This window comes from Ammodytes marinus (genome assembly GCF_949987685.1).
Source record: "Ammodytes marinus genome assembly, chromosome: 8".
In the NCBI taxonomy this organism is placed as follows: Eukaryota; Metazoa; Chordata; class Actinopteri; order Uranoscopiformes; family Ammodytidae; genus Ammodytes; species Ammodytes marinus.
In genome coordinates, this window is record NC_137212.1 from 9,848,476 (window position 1) to 9,865,571 (window position 17,096).

Below are 17,096 nucleotides of genomic sequence, written 5' to 3' on the forward strand. Positions count from 1 at the left end.
ATTGGTTGCAAGTGTTGATGAGAAAGGGAGGAGAAGAGGGAAAAGTTAATTAAAAAAACACTTCCCTGCTAAATAGTTTTTTCAGATGGATTCTCTTTTGTAGATGCTGACGTGGACTTTCTAAACTTTCTAAGAAGGGCCCTGCATTCTCTCTATCCTTTGATGCATCTGAGTTTTGCACATGTAAATACAAGGCATTTCGTCTTCGTAATATATACCTCAAATTTGCTTTTTTGCCTAGCAGATTAATGAAAGAAACAAGGACACAATCCACATTCAAATACAAATAATCAACTGTTTGTATGGCTCTGTGCACACTTTTTTAACTATCTGCTGTAGAGGCCATTGATTATTAAATATGCAATGATATGGAGGTTTTTACTGTTTACTCTTATTAAAACACAGCAAATCTTATTTGTATTGTGTGTTTCGTGGAAGAAATCTGAATTAGATTTCTATTCCAGCCTCCATTTCTAAACTCAAATGAATTAGCTGTCTATCTCTCTTCCTTCACTTTTTTCCCTCTCTCCGTGGCAGAATGAATGACGTTTTATTAGTTTGGTTTTCATTTTACCCATAATCCTTTTCCTCGTTCTGTAGTTCTCTCGAGACTCATGAAGAGAGACACAGCCAGTGTGCTGCTTCATCCGCTGTCGCCTTAATATAACTGCCATTCATTCCATCCATTAACCTTGCAAGACACTGCTGATGCCTCTTCTGTTATATTCTTAATTCAATGTTGGAGGCCTACAGTATATGTAATATTTTTTGGGCTAAAGAGCTTTTCTTTATCTTGATGTTATTTTTGCTTGAATGGAAGTGAGTGTGTAGCCTTTGCAACAAGGACCTCCTCTACAGGGTGCACGGGAGAACAAATTCAATCAGACTAAATAAGGAAAACAAGTATTGACGGAACAGGACATATAAAGGGGAAGCTGAACAGGCAAGTAGTGCAATGACAGTCCCTTAAGAAATGGTAATTCTACAGTTGGATGTTGTACCAAAATGTGTTGTAAATTAGAATCAATCCGAAAGTAACTGTGAGGCTGAACTTCAGCCTCAAAATAATCTTACAACTTTACATTTCCCAAAAAATGTTCATGGCTATATAGACCCATACTTATATGTTTACATACATAGAGTGGTCAGATGTTTACTAAAGAGAGAAAGGAAAGGCTTTTCATTTATTTGCTTGTCATTTTGGATGATTATAGTTCCCACCATCTTAACCCTCCTATTGTACTGGGGTCAATTTGACCCACATGACATATCTTTTTGCGTGAAAATATGTTTTTCATTCACCAAATGGTCCGAAAATTATAGGGGTTGTTCAATACTATGCTTTTGATGATTCATATACATTTGAAGTGGTTTGATCAAATTATGGGTGTTTTATTTAATTTAATAACACCTGTTGTCCTCTGGGGTCAAAATGACCCCGCAGCACACAATGGTGCAATGGGGCAAAATGTCACACTATACTGCTTCTAACAGATGAAATACCCTTCTAACGACATCCACACACACACATACACACACACACACTTCACCAGCACACACGGGCACACACACGCACTCACACACACACACACACACACACACACACACACACACACACACACACACACACACACTCACACCCACACACACACAGCAACACACACACACCCACCCACCCACACATGCACATACCTGTACATGAGCACACACCCACGAGCGCACACACACACACATACACACACACACACACACACACACACACACACACACATGAGCATGAGCACACACACACACACGCACACATGAGCACTCCCCCCAAAAACACACACAGACACACACAGACAGACCCAACACCTGTGTGTGGGGTCAAGCAATGGTTTAGAAAACAAAACACATAAACAGATAGTTTCTCGCAGACTCTGCACCATTTTAAACCTTAGTCTGAGACAGGCAGCATGATCAGTAGGCAGCAGGCTTTACCTCAGAGGCTTGTGAGCTCATTTTGAACCAAGTTCAACAAAATGCAATGAAGTGAATCAGCAAAGATCACTCCATAACTACCTGCCTCGCATGCAACTGAGGGACAAATCGAGGGTGACTCACTTCTAAAAAGTTCATTTTTGAAAAGTTTTGCGTGTTGTAATGTTGTGTTGTTAATTATGTCGGGTAAAGAGTGAGGATAAAGTTGAGTAAAAAGCTGAAAAACTGAGGTTAGTGATTATTTATGCTTTTTGCCTTAGAAACAGTCAAACCAGGCGAGAACAGACCCCGCCTGGTTTGACTCTCTAAATCAAAAAATGCATACTTTTATATAAACAAGGTCTGTTGGCCCTAAATTTAAAAAGTAAGGGGAATATTTGTGGTAATGGGTTGGACTCAAGTCATACTAAAGGTGTAACACAAAATTAATTGATAATTTATACTTTATAGGCTTTAAAAAACAGCCGAACCGGGCGGGGTCATTTTGACCCCAGAGGATCAAGGGTGTTTGTATTTGCTCCTATTAAAAAAATCTAAGTGATTCAAAAACAGTTTTTTCACTAACCTTTGACATAAGTCATATAGTCAAAATCATTTAAGGATTTTTTTTATATTTTTTTATTTAATTTTAAATCGAGAAAATTGTATATTTTTATGTAAACAAGGTCCGTTGGCCTACAATTCCAAAACCAAGGGAAATATTTGTGGTAATGGGTTGGACTCAAGTCATACTAAAGGTGTAACACAAAATGTATTGACAATTTATACTTTAGGCTTTAAAAAAACACCAAACCGTTTGGGGTCAAAATGACCCCAGAGGACCATGGGTGTAAGTCAGTCGGGAGTACATTACGAGGGTTAAGTCAAATTATTTTTATACCACTCCCATGTTCCTTATTTTGTGAGTCACTTTCTCCATATGTTGTTCCTGTTGAATCATACATTTCCATTTCAATACATCTGGGGGTTTGTTCTTTTCCACCCTTTTGTTAGTGGTTTCAAGGCTACAATTCTCAGGATTCCGAATAAATGAATTCCTTTTAGACTGTAACCAGGCGGAGGTTTTCCCAGGATAACGTGCTCAAAGTTGTTTTTATTTTAAAAGACTTCTTCTATACACTGAGAAACTTCTAACCTAAATGTTACAATTTGAATGAATTAAAGATATGTAAATTATTTTGCATTTCCTTCACTACAGTTCCTTCAACATTGAGAACTTCATTTTCTGTTTTATTTAGAAATAAATAAAACAGGAAGTCTTGCGTTTATTTTCCAAGCAGATTCTCTCCAGAATAAAATATAAACAGGATTGAGACTACTTTTGAGCTGGTCTTGAACACATTCCTCTCAGCATTGTACAGTCTCAGTTGCACATATTCACATACAGTATGTGCTCATAAACACCAAGTATATGACCAAAACCAAACCTATCTAGGGGCAGAATACTAGAATATGCACCACATTAATCTTTTACCCGTCTCTATTTGTTCTGAGGTTTTGGTTTTACTTGAGATTTTAATTTGATTTGGTATACGATACAGATTTAGTGACCTCATTTCTCAAGAACCACTACCAAATATGGTCATGTATGCACACACTGGGGCACTTAGCATTTTAGTACATAATGCATGAGACGGAATACAAATGAGACAGGGCTGTTAACTTTTCACCTTGACTTTAACAAAAGGAAATTGCCTGTCCGCTTCTTGATTAAGTCTGTGTTTTGCTGTGTTTCTTCAGGCCAAATCCGTTTTAACATATTTCAGGTATTTTTCTCGATGTGGTCACACAGGGGTTGAGCTGACACAGCAGCTTTTTCTGATAATGAATCTCTACCTTTCCACTTTGCCTTTTATGGTCATTTTTAATCAACAATAATGCCTGTTCACTATGCAGTGTAATTAAGTCAAGGCGCCCCGGCTTTGTTCTGGAAATGGTTTTAGGTTGGAGCTATCGCAGAAACATGTGTAATGAATGACACAGGGAAAAAAAACAGGGCTCGCTATTGGAGAGCAGAACCGTGTGTAACCACCGGTGAGTGCTTTTAGTGTGACAGGGTCAAAAGGCTTTGTGTAGAAAGATCTTTGAATGTCCTTTATGCCTTTTAAAGTGACACTTCACTTTAGGTCTTCAGCTCAATTCCAAACTCTGAAGTAGGAGTGATATATACAGTACAAGGTTTTTACAATCAGCTTGACAAAAAAAAAGTGCTTTATACATTTGCAGTGGTATCCTCATCTGATTGTCATAGATGATAGACAATACAGCTCTGGAAAGAAATAACCACTCCAACTTTTCTTACATCGGCATCTCTACATCAATTGATGGAAATGCCCTGAAGGACAATATTTGAATTTGAAAATGTTGTTGGTAGTTTATAAAATGATTTTGCCTGAACACATACATACAAGCAATAAAACCATAGACAGTGATCATTTTGAGTGGTCTCTTTATTTTATCCAGAGCTGTAGGTTAAGTTGTAGAGTTAAGAGTTGTTTTATGTTAGAAACGTGTCAGAAGCCTTTTTAAAAAGGGTGAGACAGACTTGGCTCAGTGTTCTCATAATAACACTTAGTCCAATGGACACAGAGAACTGTAATCACTGTTAAAAAGCTCTTGCATTTTAAAGGCTCGTACTACATAGTGCAGTTGATTGACACTAAATCTGCCACTCAGACCTAGCCATTCTTACAAACAGCAGTAATTTGCCTGATGAGTTGGGTCTAATCAACTATATGAGTTGATTAACACAATCTCTTGATGTTATAACACCATGTTACGGCCAAAAGGGGGGAAAAAAGCCCCAAAAAATTCTAAAGTATTAAAAATATATGATTAATATACTGTACTATAGAGCAAACGCACATTTTTAATTTAATTTAATGTACAATGCTGAAACAGGCTAAAACAACAGGACTCTCTAATACATTCCTGCTCTATTTTGTCATTTGCTGTAAAAGCTCTGAATAAGTACATGAGCCAATTTGGATCACCCAGAATCAAACCCAGTCAGCACCTAACTCCACCAGCCAACATGACTCTACACACTGATCGACAAGAGTGGATGTTTTTCAAGGTGACACACTGCCTGTGTCCCATGTGTGTTTCATGTTGCTGAAGCTGATACTGGCGCTTTCTTATTGATTTACAATAACTGGATGGTGAATGCTGGGAGATGATAGTCATGCAGATGGCTTTGGCTTTTATTACTGCACATGATGCTCTTGCTACAAGTCGAGAAAACACAGGCAGCGACAACCTGATCTGGCGCAGGTGCTATTTTCTATTGATTCCCTGTAACAGTACAATCGTGTGTGTGTGTGTGTGTGTGTGTGTGTGTGTGTGTGTGTGAACGTGTATGTGTTTGTTGCCTCTCTATATTCTTTGATTTAAAGCAACTGTGTTTCCAAGGCTGCCATTTATCAAAGGAAAAATGGCCGTAGCTTTCTAAGACAAGCCCTCTTCATTACTCAAACGTCACAGTGCAGCCCCCTTGCATGCTACACTCGGCCTGTTAACAAGGAGGGCTTAATAACAAGGTGAGCTGTGAGTGTGTGCGGTCATTGAGAGTAATATTAACATGTCACTACACTGCCTGTGAAAGGTTAGTGAATGCCATTGGACCCTTAGATGGGTTTTAATACGTGTTTATTTGTGCACATGCAACCTGTGCAACCTTTAGGAGTTTTTTTAGAGGTTGCAGAAGGTTAAATGTGAAGGAATGACAAGGATGTTTGTCAAACTCTTAATGCACCGCTGAACTTGAACTAACTGAAAATAACTTTATTTGTATAGGGGGGCTGTGGCGAAGTTGATAGGGTGGTGGACCCGCAACTATAGGGTAGGTGGTTCGATCCCCAGTCTCGCCGCAACATGTCCAAGTGTCCCTGAGCAAGACACTGAACCCTAAAATGTCTCATGATAGTAAGCCAGCACCCTGCGTGGTAGTATCTGTGTATGAATGTGTGCTCCAGTTGTAAGTCACTTTGGATAGGTGACATGTAACGTAATGTAATGTAATATAATATAGAACCTATAAAAACAATAGTTTACAAGGTGCTTTCACAAAAGACACAAAAGCCAAACAAATAGAATGCACATATAGTGTATACACATCAAATCAGTACACATACCCATACACTGTATACACATCATTGTATTAGTGTAAAAGGGAGGATGGAACAGCATTACACAAACAAACATAATGAAATGAATAGGTGATAGGGTAAAAAGACAACGAGAAAGATGATAAAAAAGACATCACATAAATGCAAGTCTGTACAAATGTGTTTTAAGAACTCATTTAAAACAAGTCACGGATTCAGCATGCCATGAGTCATGAATCACCTTCATCTCTCTTTTCTTAGCTCCGTGTTCACACACAATCGCCCGTTTCAACCATTTTCGCACAGTTACTTTCTGCCTCTCTCTGTCCTCTATCTATTTACTTTGAGTGTTTTTCACACACACTCCCGGCTTTCAGTCAAACCCTCTAGAGATCAACCCCATATGATCTCCTGTCACTTTACCAGTAAATATATAGTCGACAATTGGCCCCTATAAGCTCCAACAAGCAGAGGATATAACCACTGTGTCCTTCAAACTGTTATCAAAAGTTACAGAAAATCATGCTCTGTTTATTTTCACCTTTGATGTCTCCATTGGGTGATGACATGCTTTGATAATATGATGTCATCAGTACCAGTTTTGTTTGAGAGCCGCTGAAAGAAAAACTCTGCACCTTGTTCCCTCGATGTGATTTCTCCCCGTTTGATTAACTAGGGCTGCAAAATGAAGCGAAGAGAGAGAGAGAGAGTTGGAGAGAGAGAGAGAGAGAGAGAGAGAGGCGCATTTCGATTCTGAGCCGCTGATGTAAAATCTTTCTCCAAGAGATGAAGTGTAGATTGTAATTGAATTCTTATCTTATTTTTTAGATTTGTCCTACAAAGGTCTCTGATTATGTAGATGGTTTAAAAATGGAAATTGATTCACATTGATCACGGGGCACTGCAGAGTGTGTGAATATTTCTTATTTGGCAGCAAATGTTGTGCCTCATGTTTGACTCCTTGCATTATTGACGATCCATCGTTCCCGTTTTTGACTGCTGTGCTGTTTATCTAGGCCTACGCTATCTGTGTTGGGACAGCGTAACCTGCCACGTTATTGCCGACTGCTTTAATTTTTCCGCCACCTCACTTGTAGCTGGGACTAGGGATTGGAAAACAAAAACTTTGTCACCCGCTTTTTTTTAGATTTATTTTGTTTGTACTTCTGTGCTATTTCTATTGGCATAGCGCCTCTGTGTTGCATCACTCAGGTAGAAACAAAGTGAGATTTGTACGTGTGAAAATGTGGTGTGTTTTCTTTTATGAATTCAAAGCGGAAAAAAAGCAGCTCCCTCGGAAACGCAAGATAAGGAGAAGTTCTGATTTATTGAGCCGGTAACCATCCCCGGCGGCTTTTTCCATTTGGGGACGGCCTCTCTCACACCAAGATCTGATCAATCTGATGCCTCTTTGCCTGGATGTTTGGCAGCTGTTCCGGTTGGAGACACTTGATACAGACGTAGCCTATCTGAGCTGTCATCTCTGCACGCCTTGGGGAATTTATCAGCCCTAGCCAGTCGGCTTATAAACCCACTTTTTTTTACTCTACTCACTCTTGGCTGGGTTTCACTCCCCCCCCCCCGGCAGCAGCATGCAATGTTTTCATTTTAGGTTCACTTCTCCGTGGGCAACAAATTGGCAGAACACAAGACCTTTTTACCCCATGCTTCAGATGTCGGGACATTGATTAGTATCACAGTGACTGGTGGGTAGGAGGGTTGGTGGGTTGAAGGGAGGGCAAAGAGCGGGTTTAAAGTAGAGAGTTTCTGCGAACTGCGACCAGCCTGGTGGGAGAGCTCAGTGTTCCTCCAGCCGATAACACAGCTTGATAATAATAATAAAACCCTTCTAGCCTTGTGTGTTTATTGACTATAAGGTTTGCATTCACATCAGCCTTGTTTAGTACGATTGAACCGAACCCTGGAGTGGTGCAGTTTGTTTGGGTTGTTTTTTTTAAAGATATTTTTTTGGCATTTTTATGCTTTATTGATAGTGCAGAGAGACAGAGGTGAAATGGGGCAGAGAGGGGAGTGACATGCAGAGAACGACCGCGGGCGGGAATCAAACCCGGGTCTGCTGCTGGGCCCGGGAGGGGGACGCCTTACCAACTGAGCTAAAGGCGCCCCCCTGTTTGGGTTGTTTTGAACACAGTCCCAGACCTCTGATCAGGAATTTCATATCTTAATGTTTGATGCATACCTCTTCTGGACTCTCTCCATAAAGATTTAAAAATTAAATTATAATCCATTTGCTTTTTCTTGGTCCAGTTGTTTCCATTCTGCACTAATGAAATGTCACATTTGTAGTCTGTTTTGGTGAATCGGATGATCAACATTATCTTACACTGTTTTCATAATATTTGAAATAATTGTAAGTTAAACGAAGCACTGCTAATGCGTTGTGAGACGCTGTCACATCACTTAATAATGTCTGGGAAATGTAATCCCATTTAAACCCTGTTTTATTGACTGACCTCAGCTAGTCTGGCTGCCAGAGAAAAGGCCAAAGCAAATACCACAGAAATGTTGATCAGTGTAAAGATGCAACCCTGATGATTCCTTGCATGCAGCACATACACAGATATATTCAAATACATACAAAACCACGGAAACACACACACACAGACACACACACACACACACACACACACACACACACACACACACACACACACACACACACACACACACACACACACAGAGACATTTGGGCATAGGTAACAGACAGGAGGAGAATGTGCATAACCTTAACCTAATTTATTTCACTCTCCTTTGTATCTGTTGTAAATGATCCCAGAGATACCACCAGGACAATAGCAACAATAATGGCCCAAAGCTTTTTCACCACTCAACCAGTTGATATTTCAATTTAACAGTATCAAAAAACACCAGAGAGCCATTCATTCATTAACTATTAAAATCCATCAGTTTTTTTTTATGAAATCCTTAATCAAATACAAATGACTTGCTGCATGTAAAGGTCATTCTTAAAATCATGAAAAGCAATGTCCATACACACACTGCATATTTCTTGAGAGGCATTTGGTAATCAAAGAGCTTCGGTGTTCAAAAACAAACGCGATCCCGTCCTGTTTCGAGTCTGAACATGAAGATTTCCAGTCTTGTCACCAAATTGTCATCTGCAATACCGTTACATCTCCAGCGGGGTTCTCACGTCATCATAAATTAGATCTGCAGGTTATTGTTAATGTTTACCATGTATTTTGCTCCCAAACTTAATCCTTCTTATTTACCTGCTGTGCAGAATAGTGTGTATGTCTTCACTGTTGTTTGCACACAGTCTATTCCTAGCACGGAAACTCTATTCCTCTGTCAACCCTTTCTGCGTGCCACTGAAATGACTGTCTCAAAGTCCCGAAATACTAGAAATATACAAGGAATTCTGTACTTGTTATTTTATTTAAATGATCAGACCACAATGTTTTCTCTTCCTTTTCGGAGCTTGAAAGCTAAAATTTGGTGTCTTGCTTTTGGATTAAAAACGAGTCTAACATCGTGTTTATTTTTGTCACGCAGAAACCTCAGAGAAAACGGGCTGAGCGCCTATTTTGCATCTTAAAAATACAATTAAAAACACTGCCAGACTCTGATTCTGTTTTGCAACATATTCATATACAGTATATATTTATTTTCTGACCTATTTTCTTCAATATTTTCAGGATATTCTACGTGTCTCATGACTCCCAGGATTTGAAGATTTTCAGCTACATCGCCCGAGACGGACAGAGCAATGTCTTTCGCTGCAACGTCTTCAAGTCCAAGAAGAAGGTAAGAGAGACGCCATGCCTGTTTGAAAGCTTTCACCCTTGAGGTACACACTCAACAGTACCATCATGATAATGTATCAAGTCTTGACTGAGCTAACATTTGAGACAGCGATCCCAATTTACTGATGCACAGAAGACATGGCAACAAAGTGCTCGAGGTGTGAGAAGAACAACACATGTTTTGTGTTTGTTCTGATGTAGTGCAAGCCATTAGTGTTTTTGCATGACTTGCAACCAACTCATTCAAACTGTCTCTCAAATCACACAGTTTGTCTCCTGATGAGGAAAAGGCCATCACTAAGTGTTTTATTTCCAATGTTTTCACAGTCTGTTAGCCGTGTATTGTTTAAAGCAACTCCTCCTGTTCACTTAAAATCATGTCCCTGTCTGAAGCGCATCCTGACAACCCGCAATAAAGAGACGCATGGCTCTCGGGCGGCAATAATTCCTCCTGGCATTATACACCTTTCATTGTTGAGGTCTTAGGAACGTAGTTGAAACCCATTTGGAGCGGACATGTCGCTTTCAGAGTTGAGATGGTCCGAGGAAAAGGAAATACAGAGTCCAGCAATGCGACACTGTTAGAAAGCTCAGAGTTAGCTCAGCGTTTTCCACTATGCAAGGTGAAGGACACACTGCATCATTAGATCTGACAGACAGGCTGGTAGTGACACATGAGCCTGCACACACACACACACACGTACACACACGCACGCATTTTTTAGAAGACAAGTTGGAAAGTGATGCATACCAAAAATGTTCGGGGGCAACTATACAACCCTGAGGCGTTTAAGATAGAAACTAGTGTGTGTGTGTGTGTGTGTGTGTGTGTGTGTGTGTGTGTGTGTGTGTGTGTGTGTGTGTGTGTGTGTGTGTGTGTGTGTGTGTGTGTGTGTGTGTGTGTGTGTGTGTGTGTGTGTGTGTGTTAGTGTGCGCATGTGTGTACTTTGGGATGGAGAGACTTTGGGGAAAACAATGTTTTAATGTAGAATGCCATTATGCTTGACAGTTGCAACTTGTTTGTTGGTGTCTACGTCAGGACAGTATTCCGTAACATTCATCATAAGTTTGTCATGCACAGTTTAGTATAGCAAAATCCAGCTTAAAGGCACTTGCAGTCGTTGCTAACAGAAGAATGTATGTGCGTCTGGTGATTGACAGAAGAGCAGAGCAGTGTACATAAAATAAACATTAAAATAAAGTTAAAGCAAAGTGAAGTTTCCCATATTACCTTCCCCGCTTATAAAGGCGATGAGGCAAACGTATCAGAGGAAACAGTTGCTGTTGTTACAGCAGAGCAGAGTTTGTTACATTCCTCTTCATCTTTTGACTTGTTATGTTTTTGGTTTCAGGTGAGTACGCAACATAAACTGAGATGTACTAGTTTGTGCCTGTAGATAATGAGCTACATTCAGGGGTTAGTTAAAAAACCATTGACGCTTGCACCAAATAGGAAATAAGTGGAGAAAACAGTGTATTATTTTCCACTTGTAAGAAATTATTTAAAGTATTTGTCAGACCGCAGATAAAGAGAGAGTGGGAAGGTAAAAGTAAATACACATAATAAATAAATACCGTATACGGTTTATTAAAGAGCCTCATAAAGAAAGTGCCAAACAATTTTAAAAAGACCAAACGAGAATGGTAGACTTTTGGCAGCGGGATTTGACGTGTGGAAGGTTGTGAGTGTAAGATTAAGCGTAGTTTATTTCCCTCTTTACTACCTGCAGTGCAAGAATGGTTTGGCTTTAAATCACCTTGGCATACAGAAGGCTCCAGTGGCCGATCAGTTGTAACTCTGAGATGGGCCGTGTGCCTCGCTCTCCCCCATTCTGACTCGCTCTCACTCTCTGTCTCTCTTCTCCTCCCTTTCATCCTCTGATCGACAGTCTAAAGGATGCTAATGAATGGGACCTGCCCTCTATTATGTAGAGCTGAAGTGAGAGTGATAGAGCAAAGAACAGCGAGTGTTCATCAGAATACTGAATGCTTATTTGGCTCTGAGGTCGGTCAGTATGTGTGTGTGTGTGTGTGTGTGTGTGTGTGTGTGTGTGTGTGTGTGTGTGTGTGTGTGTGTGTGTGTGTGTGTGTGTGTGCATGTGTGTGTTACCTTTCTTAAATGATCATCATTATTTGATTGGAGGAGGCAGTTATTCGTCATATAAGTCAGAGCGAAGGGACAGGGCAGAGTTTCTCAACCTTTAGGTCAGGATCCCAAATCAGGTGTTAAGCCCATCAAGTGATTTCCCAGGCTGATATTTCAGAACATATCAGGTTTAGTAACCATGTCCTATATCTACAATTTACTTTGACTTTGTCTTTATTTCGAAGCCATTTTTTTACTCTAATGTTCACCTCTATATCCCAACATATAAAGTAAGGCCAGCCATATGTGCTTTTAAAATGTCTTGAGGTAATTAATACATAACCTGACTTACATTTTTCATAGTTTCTATATAATCCATTAAACAAAGTGTTGAACTTAAATTTAAATACATAATTGAGAAACTGACTCTGCTATGGATTCAATTGCTAGATCCTTGATCAATAAATAATGCATTAATGCTTACTGAATGTCAATCATCACCTTCCTTGTACTGACCTCCACCCTGTGCAGTAGTAATTAATGTAACTTGTCTGAAGGATAAAAAAAAATAACTCCAACCAACTTGTTGATTAAGAGCAAACTATCATTGAAAGAGTAGATGAAACCATATAACCACAAGATGCATTTATAGGCTAGAGGACTGAAACTTTATTTATACAGGTATATCCCATTGAGTCCGAAGACTCTTTTTCAAGGGAGACCTGTTCCCATTCCCACGTTACCATTCACACACACATTCATACACCGATAGCAGGCTAACTATCGACATTCACACGAGGCAAGGTGGGTGAAGTGTCTTGCCCAAGGACACAACAACTATGACACAGGTGGCAGGGCGGGGATCGAACCTCCAACCCTTTGATCATCGGCCGACCCGCTCTACCAACTGAGCCACAGTCGCCCCGATAAGGCTGAATGATTTGTGGAAAATATTGTTTTGATTTTTATGACAGATATTGCGATTTGATTTGCAATGTATCATTTTCTAAAGTGAAGCTGCAGTTGAATCTTTCCTGTATCATGGTGTTATTAGAGACACCATGTCTTTAGTGAGGTAGTGTGTCATGGCATTGGTTAACTCACAGTGCCTTCATGTACCCTTTTCATATAGAGATATATAGGTATTTTACCTATATAGTATTCATTCTGCTTATTCCAGTAACCCAGTAACCTTACCTGTAGTTTGTAGGCAAAAATTATTGAAAATTCAGAGGGGTGATCGCCTTGAAATTTACCGAGTACATTGTTCCCAAAAGATGAAGCCTCTCCATAAGCTTTTGTTAAGTAGTATTTCACATAGGAAAAGGCCAGTTCAGCTCTAGACCATGTCCCCCCTCTGTACAATCTGTATTCACCATCTTCACCAATAAGGCAGTAACACATTAACAAGCCAAGCGTGAAGAGAGAAGCATGAAAAAAAATTAGGATGACACATAAAACCTGGTTACGGTATTTTAAACATTATAATGGACTACAACACAACACATCCTAGCACTGCTGAACTGCTAACCTTGCAGATGGCAGCTGTGCTGTTTTATATTGTTATTGTTGTACAGTATTTATGCTGAAAGGGCCACGTGATTACTTGTTTCAGTAAGTGAAGTAATGCAAAATGCACTTAACACCCACTGGATTTTAAACATACAACTAACAACTAAGGGATCTCAGTGGGGTCAAAACAACACTTTTTCATAGTTATATATTTATAAAATGGCTATTTTGGATGAAGACTCATCTGTTGTCCACAGCTGGTTGATGAGATAGTTGTGCTTTCTGTGTCAAGTGTTAATTGAGTTCTCTCTCGGTGAATGGATGCCCTCCAACCATATGCTGTCCTTCAGTGTCCGGTAATGGCTTCATCTTGTTCAGCTTCCAAAAGCAGAGGACAGGTTGAATCTGTACTGCCTTCCAGGGATGACTGAAAACCTGAATAAAAATGAAAAGCTATACATGATAAATGAAGACGATTTCAAGTCCAATAGTGCCATCTAAAATTCTATTAAAAGTACAAGAAGTGTAGTTGATTTATATCTTAACGTAGGCAGTGTTCAAATAAAGTTCTCCTAGATAAAGCTCCAGAATTTGACAGTGAATCAATTAAGCTCCATCAGTGACGAGGGATAACATAAGATTCCTGTTTCCTGTACAAATCGATGATGACTCCCGACACAGCTTGATTAAGATAATTGGTATTAATGGCCTTTCAGTAATTTTACTAAATATCCATATCTCAGTGAAATTATCCTTCTGTCTTAAGCTCTTTGTTTCTCTGTCTCCTTCTTACTGCTTAAATCTTAATTACTTTTTATCTCCTCTGTCAAGGTTGCAGTGCTTTTACTCTCGAGGCAGAAATAAACTACGGTCGTTATTGCATACAGAGTGTATGTGTGTTTTGCTTCTTTACGGATGCTACATCTCAGCGCTGTGATATACTGATCATTAGGCGTCAGTACTAAGATGTAAACACAGGAATGGGTCAATAATGCTGCCCCGTTTTAAAGATCAATGTGTACCTTTTGCGAGACAAAACACACGCTACCAGCCTCTGCCCATAAACACACCTTGTAAATCTTAATCTGCTGTGTTTCTGTCTTTAGCTGTGTCTCTATTTACAATTCATCCTGTTAGCTGTGGTTTTTGTAAAAGAGTGTGTACCATCTTGTCTGAGGAAGAGAGGGGCTGGTTCGGTCTGCTACACACCTTTTGTACACTGCATCCTTATCTAGCCTCTGCACTGAGTCACAGCTCACCTGCTTTCTGCTTAGGCATCTGTGAAGCTACACCTGAACCTGTATTTACGATAACAACACACAATAACCACCATAATTTTCTGTGCCCACCTTTCCTCTGTATAGCACAGTCTGGACACCAGTCTAGACATCCAATTCCACATTTGTACTCAAATTGGCCAAACATGCGTTCACTAAACCGGCAAAACTTAATTTAACGATACTTCATTCCAACATTCAATAGTTGACACTTTTGTTTTGAGTGTGTGTACGTGTACGTGTGTGTGTGTGTGTGTGTGTGTGTGTGTGTGTGTGTGTGTGTGTGTGTGTGTGTGTGTGTGTGTGTGTGTGTGTTTGTGTTTGTATGATGTACCCTTGCTTTGCACACAGCCTGGAGATAGAGCTAATGGTCTAGAAGAGGCACTGATGACTTCATTTCATCACACTCCACTTCCTCAATGCTCTCACACTCCAACAGCCTCACAGCCACATACTAAACCTGTTTATCGATTAGTACTTGATGTGGTGTGATCATGTCTGTCTGCAGTGGGCTCAATCAATCGCTCTATATGCCCAGAGGTGGTCCTCGCTGCTGTCCAACTCATTTCCTTCAGGCAAATCAAAGTATTTGATGAACAACAGCCCATTCTGTGCCTTAATGATTAGAGTAGAGTTAGATGGGGATCATGGAGTCACTGGTGCAGCTTTCTAATTAACACTCCACTATTGCTTTTACATTGTACTAGGTAAATCATTTAAAAGGTGAGCAGATTATATTGAAAGGCGCCTATGTTGTAATAGCTTCTTCAGTGCAAATACCTTGTGGGCACTGACTGAGCCATGGATGTGTAAATGTGGGGGTATGCAGTTAATATGCAAACACACCATGAGGAGAGAGTGAATGGGCTCATCCACAGAGGAGAGAAAAGTATGAAAGGCTTCATTCTGGAGAAACCCCCCTGCCATCCTCTTATTGTTTACCCTGCTTTTTCCTAGATTGCACTATGTTCCCTATTGTCCCTTATCTTTGCTCTTGCCAGGCGTTCCCAGAGGACGGCCAAAACACAGCTGTACCTCGGTGGGTAATCTGGGATAAATAATGCATTCCAATTTGGCTAAGCCCTTATCCTATAGCCGCTAAGAGGAAATATTGTGCTGCACGGATCCAGCCGACTGGCAGCTTGATGTATCGAGAAGAGGTCAAGATAGAGAGACAGAGAAGGTCCATTCATTCGGTTGAATTGACAAGGAGGAAAAGTGATGGGGAGAGCGATAGAGACGGAGCAAGAGTGACAGAGATGGTGACCGATGTCCAACTGAAGAACTACTTCATGTCTTCACAGCAGGATATATACAGACCTTTCTGTGACAAATCTCTTAGCGGGCCTGTCAGTCGGCCAAAATCGGAAATACATTGTAGAATTGGCTCAGGGCATAAAATGTCTTGACTAAGGACAACCAAACTGATTAAAAAAAAGTAGGTTACTGGGAAGATAAGTGTGTGGAAACTTGGGACTGTTCATTCAACAAATATATAAACAAAGAAAGAAAGTTGCCGATATGTCTCATACTGTCCAAACAGGAGCAATATCAGTGTAATAAGGTATTTATTTATTGTTAAGGGACAACCAAGGTCATCTTTTAGGTTCAAATAAATCTGTGTTTAGCTTACATACAAAATGGGACATTAAACACAGTCTTCAGAGTCAGAGTCACACACATTGTTCATCTACAAAGTCAAGTTTGAGAAGGATTGACAAATGCACGGAAGGGGCTGCATTTTCTTCACGCAATGGAAACGCACAGGGCGAGTTGTTGTTTCTCCCATTAGGACAGTTCAATACTTGCCCACCATGATTGCAGCTTTACCGCTGTGAAATCTGCCTGAAAGTTTTGCTTATTTTGTACAAACGAGACCAAACAAAGTCCTTGTTATTGGTTCAAAAGACCAATCTCAATCTCTATCGCTGCAGATTCCATCACAGTGGAGCTATTTGGGTGTTTTCATATGACTCTGATCTAGTTTTCCAGTCTCATGAATAATGTAAACAATGTGGCCGTTTGTTATTTAAAGACCATTGCAAAGGCCAACGATTTTCTTTCGCCCCGGGAAACTATTTCTATCACAATAAGGCTTAAATAATGCAAGACGCTGCTCTCCAGTCTCACCAACATATCTACTGCTGGCAGACTGTATAACTGAGCTCACAGGGCCTTGAGGTATGTTTGGGATAGATTTTTAAATTAACCGGTCATTTTAGATCCACCTTATGAAAATACATTTTCACAGTAGCGGCTGAGTTTATGTATATACAATATGATATGCTCGCAAGGTGTTCCTGGCTTTATAGTTCACCCAGAGACTTTGTGCTTTTTACTGAATCAC

The 17,096-nt window shown here is 40.0% G+C and overlaps 1 protein-coding gene across 1 annotated transcript in view; it reads left to right on the plus strand.

The window, feature by feature from the left end:
• Positions 1-17,096, plus strand: part of LOC307254658 (carboxyl-terminal PDZ ligand of neuronal nitric oxide synthase protein-like) — a 147,668-nt gene that overhangs the window by 72,652 nt on the left and 57,920 nt on the right. The window contains exon 5 of the mRNA XM_080033125.1: positions 9,767-9,875. Coding sequence (XP_079889251.1) covers positions 9,767-9,875 — 109 coding nt within the window. The remainder of the gene's footprint in view (positions 1-9,766; positions 9,876-17,096) is intronic.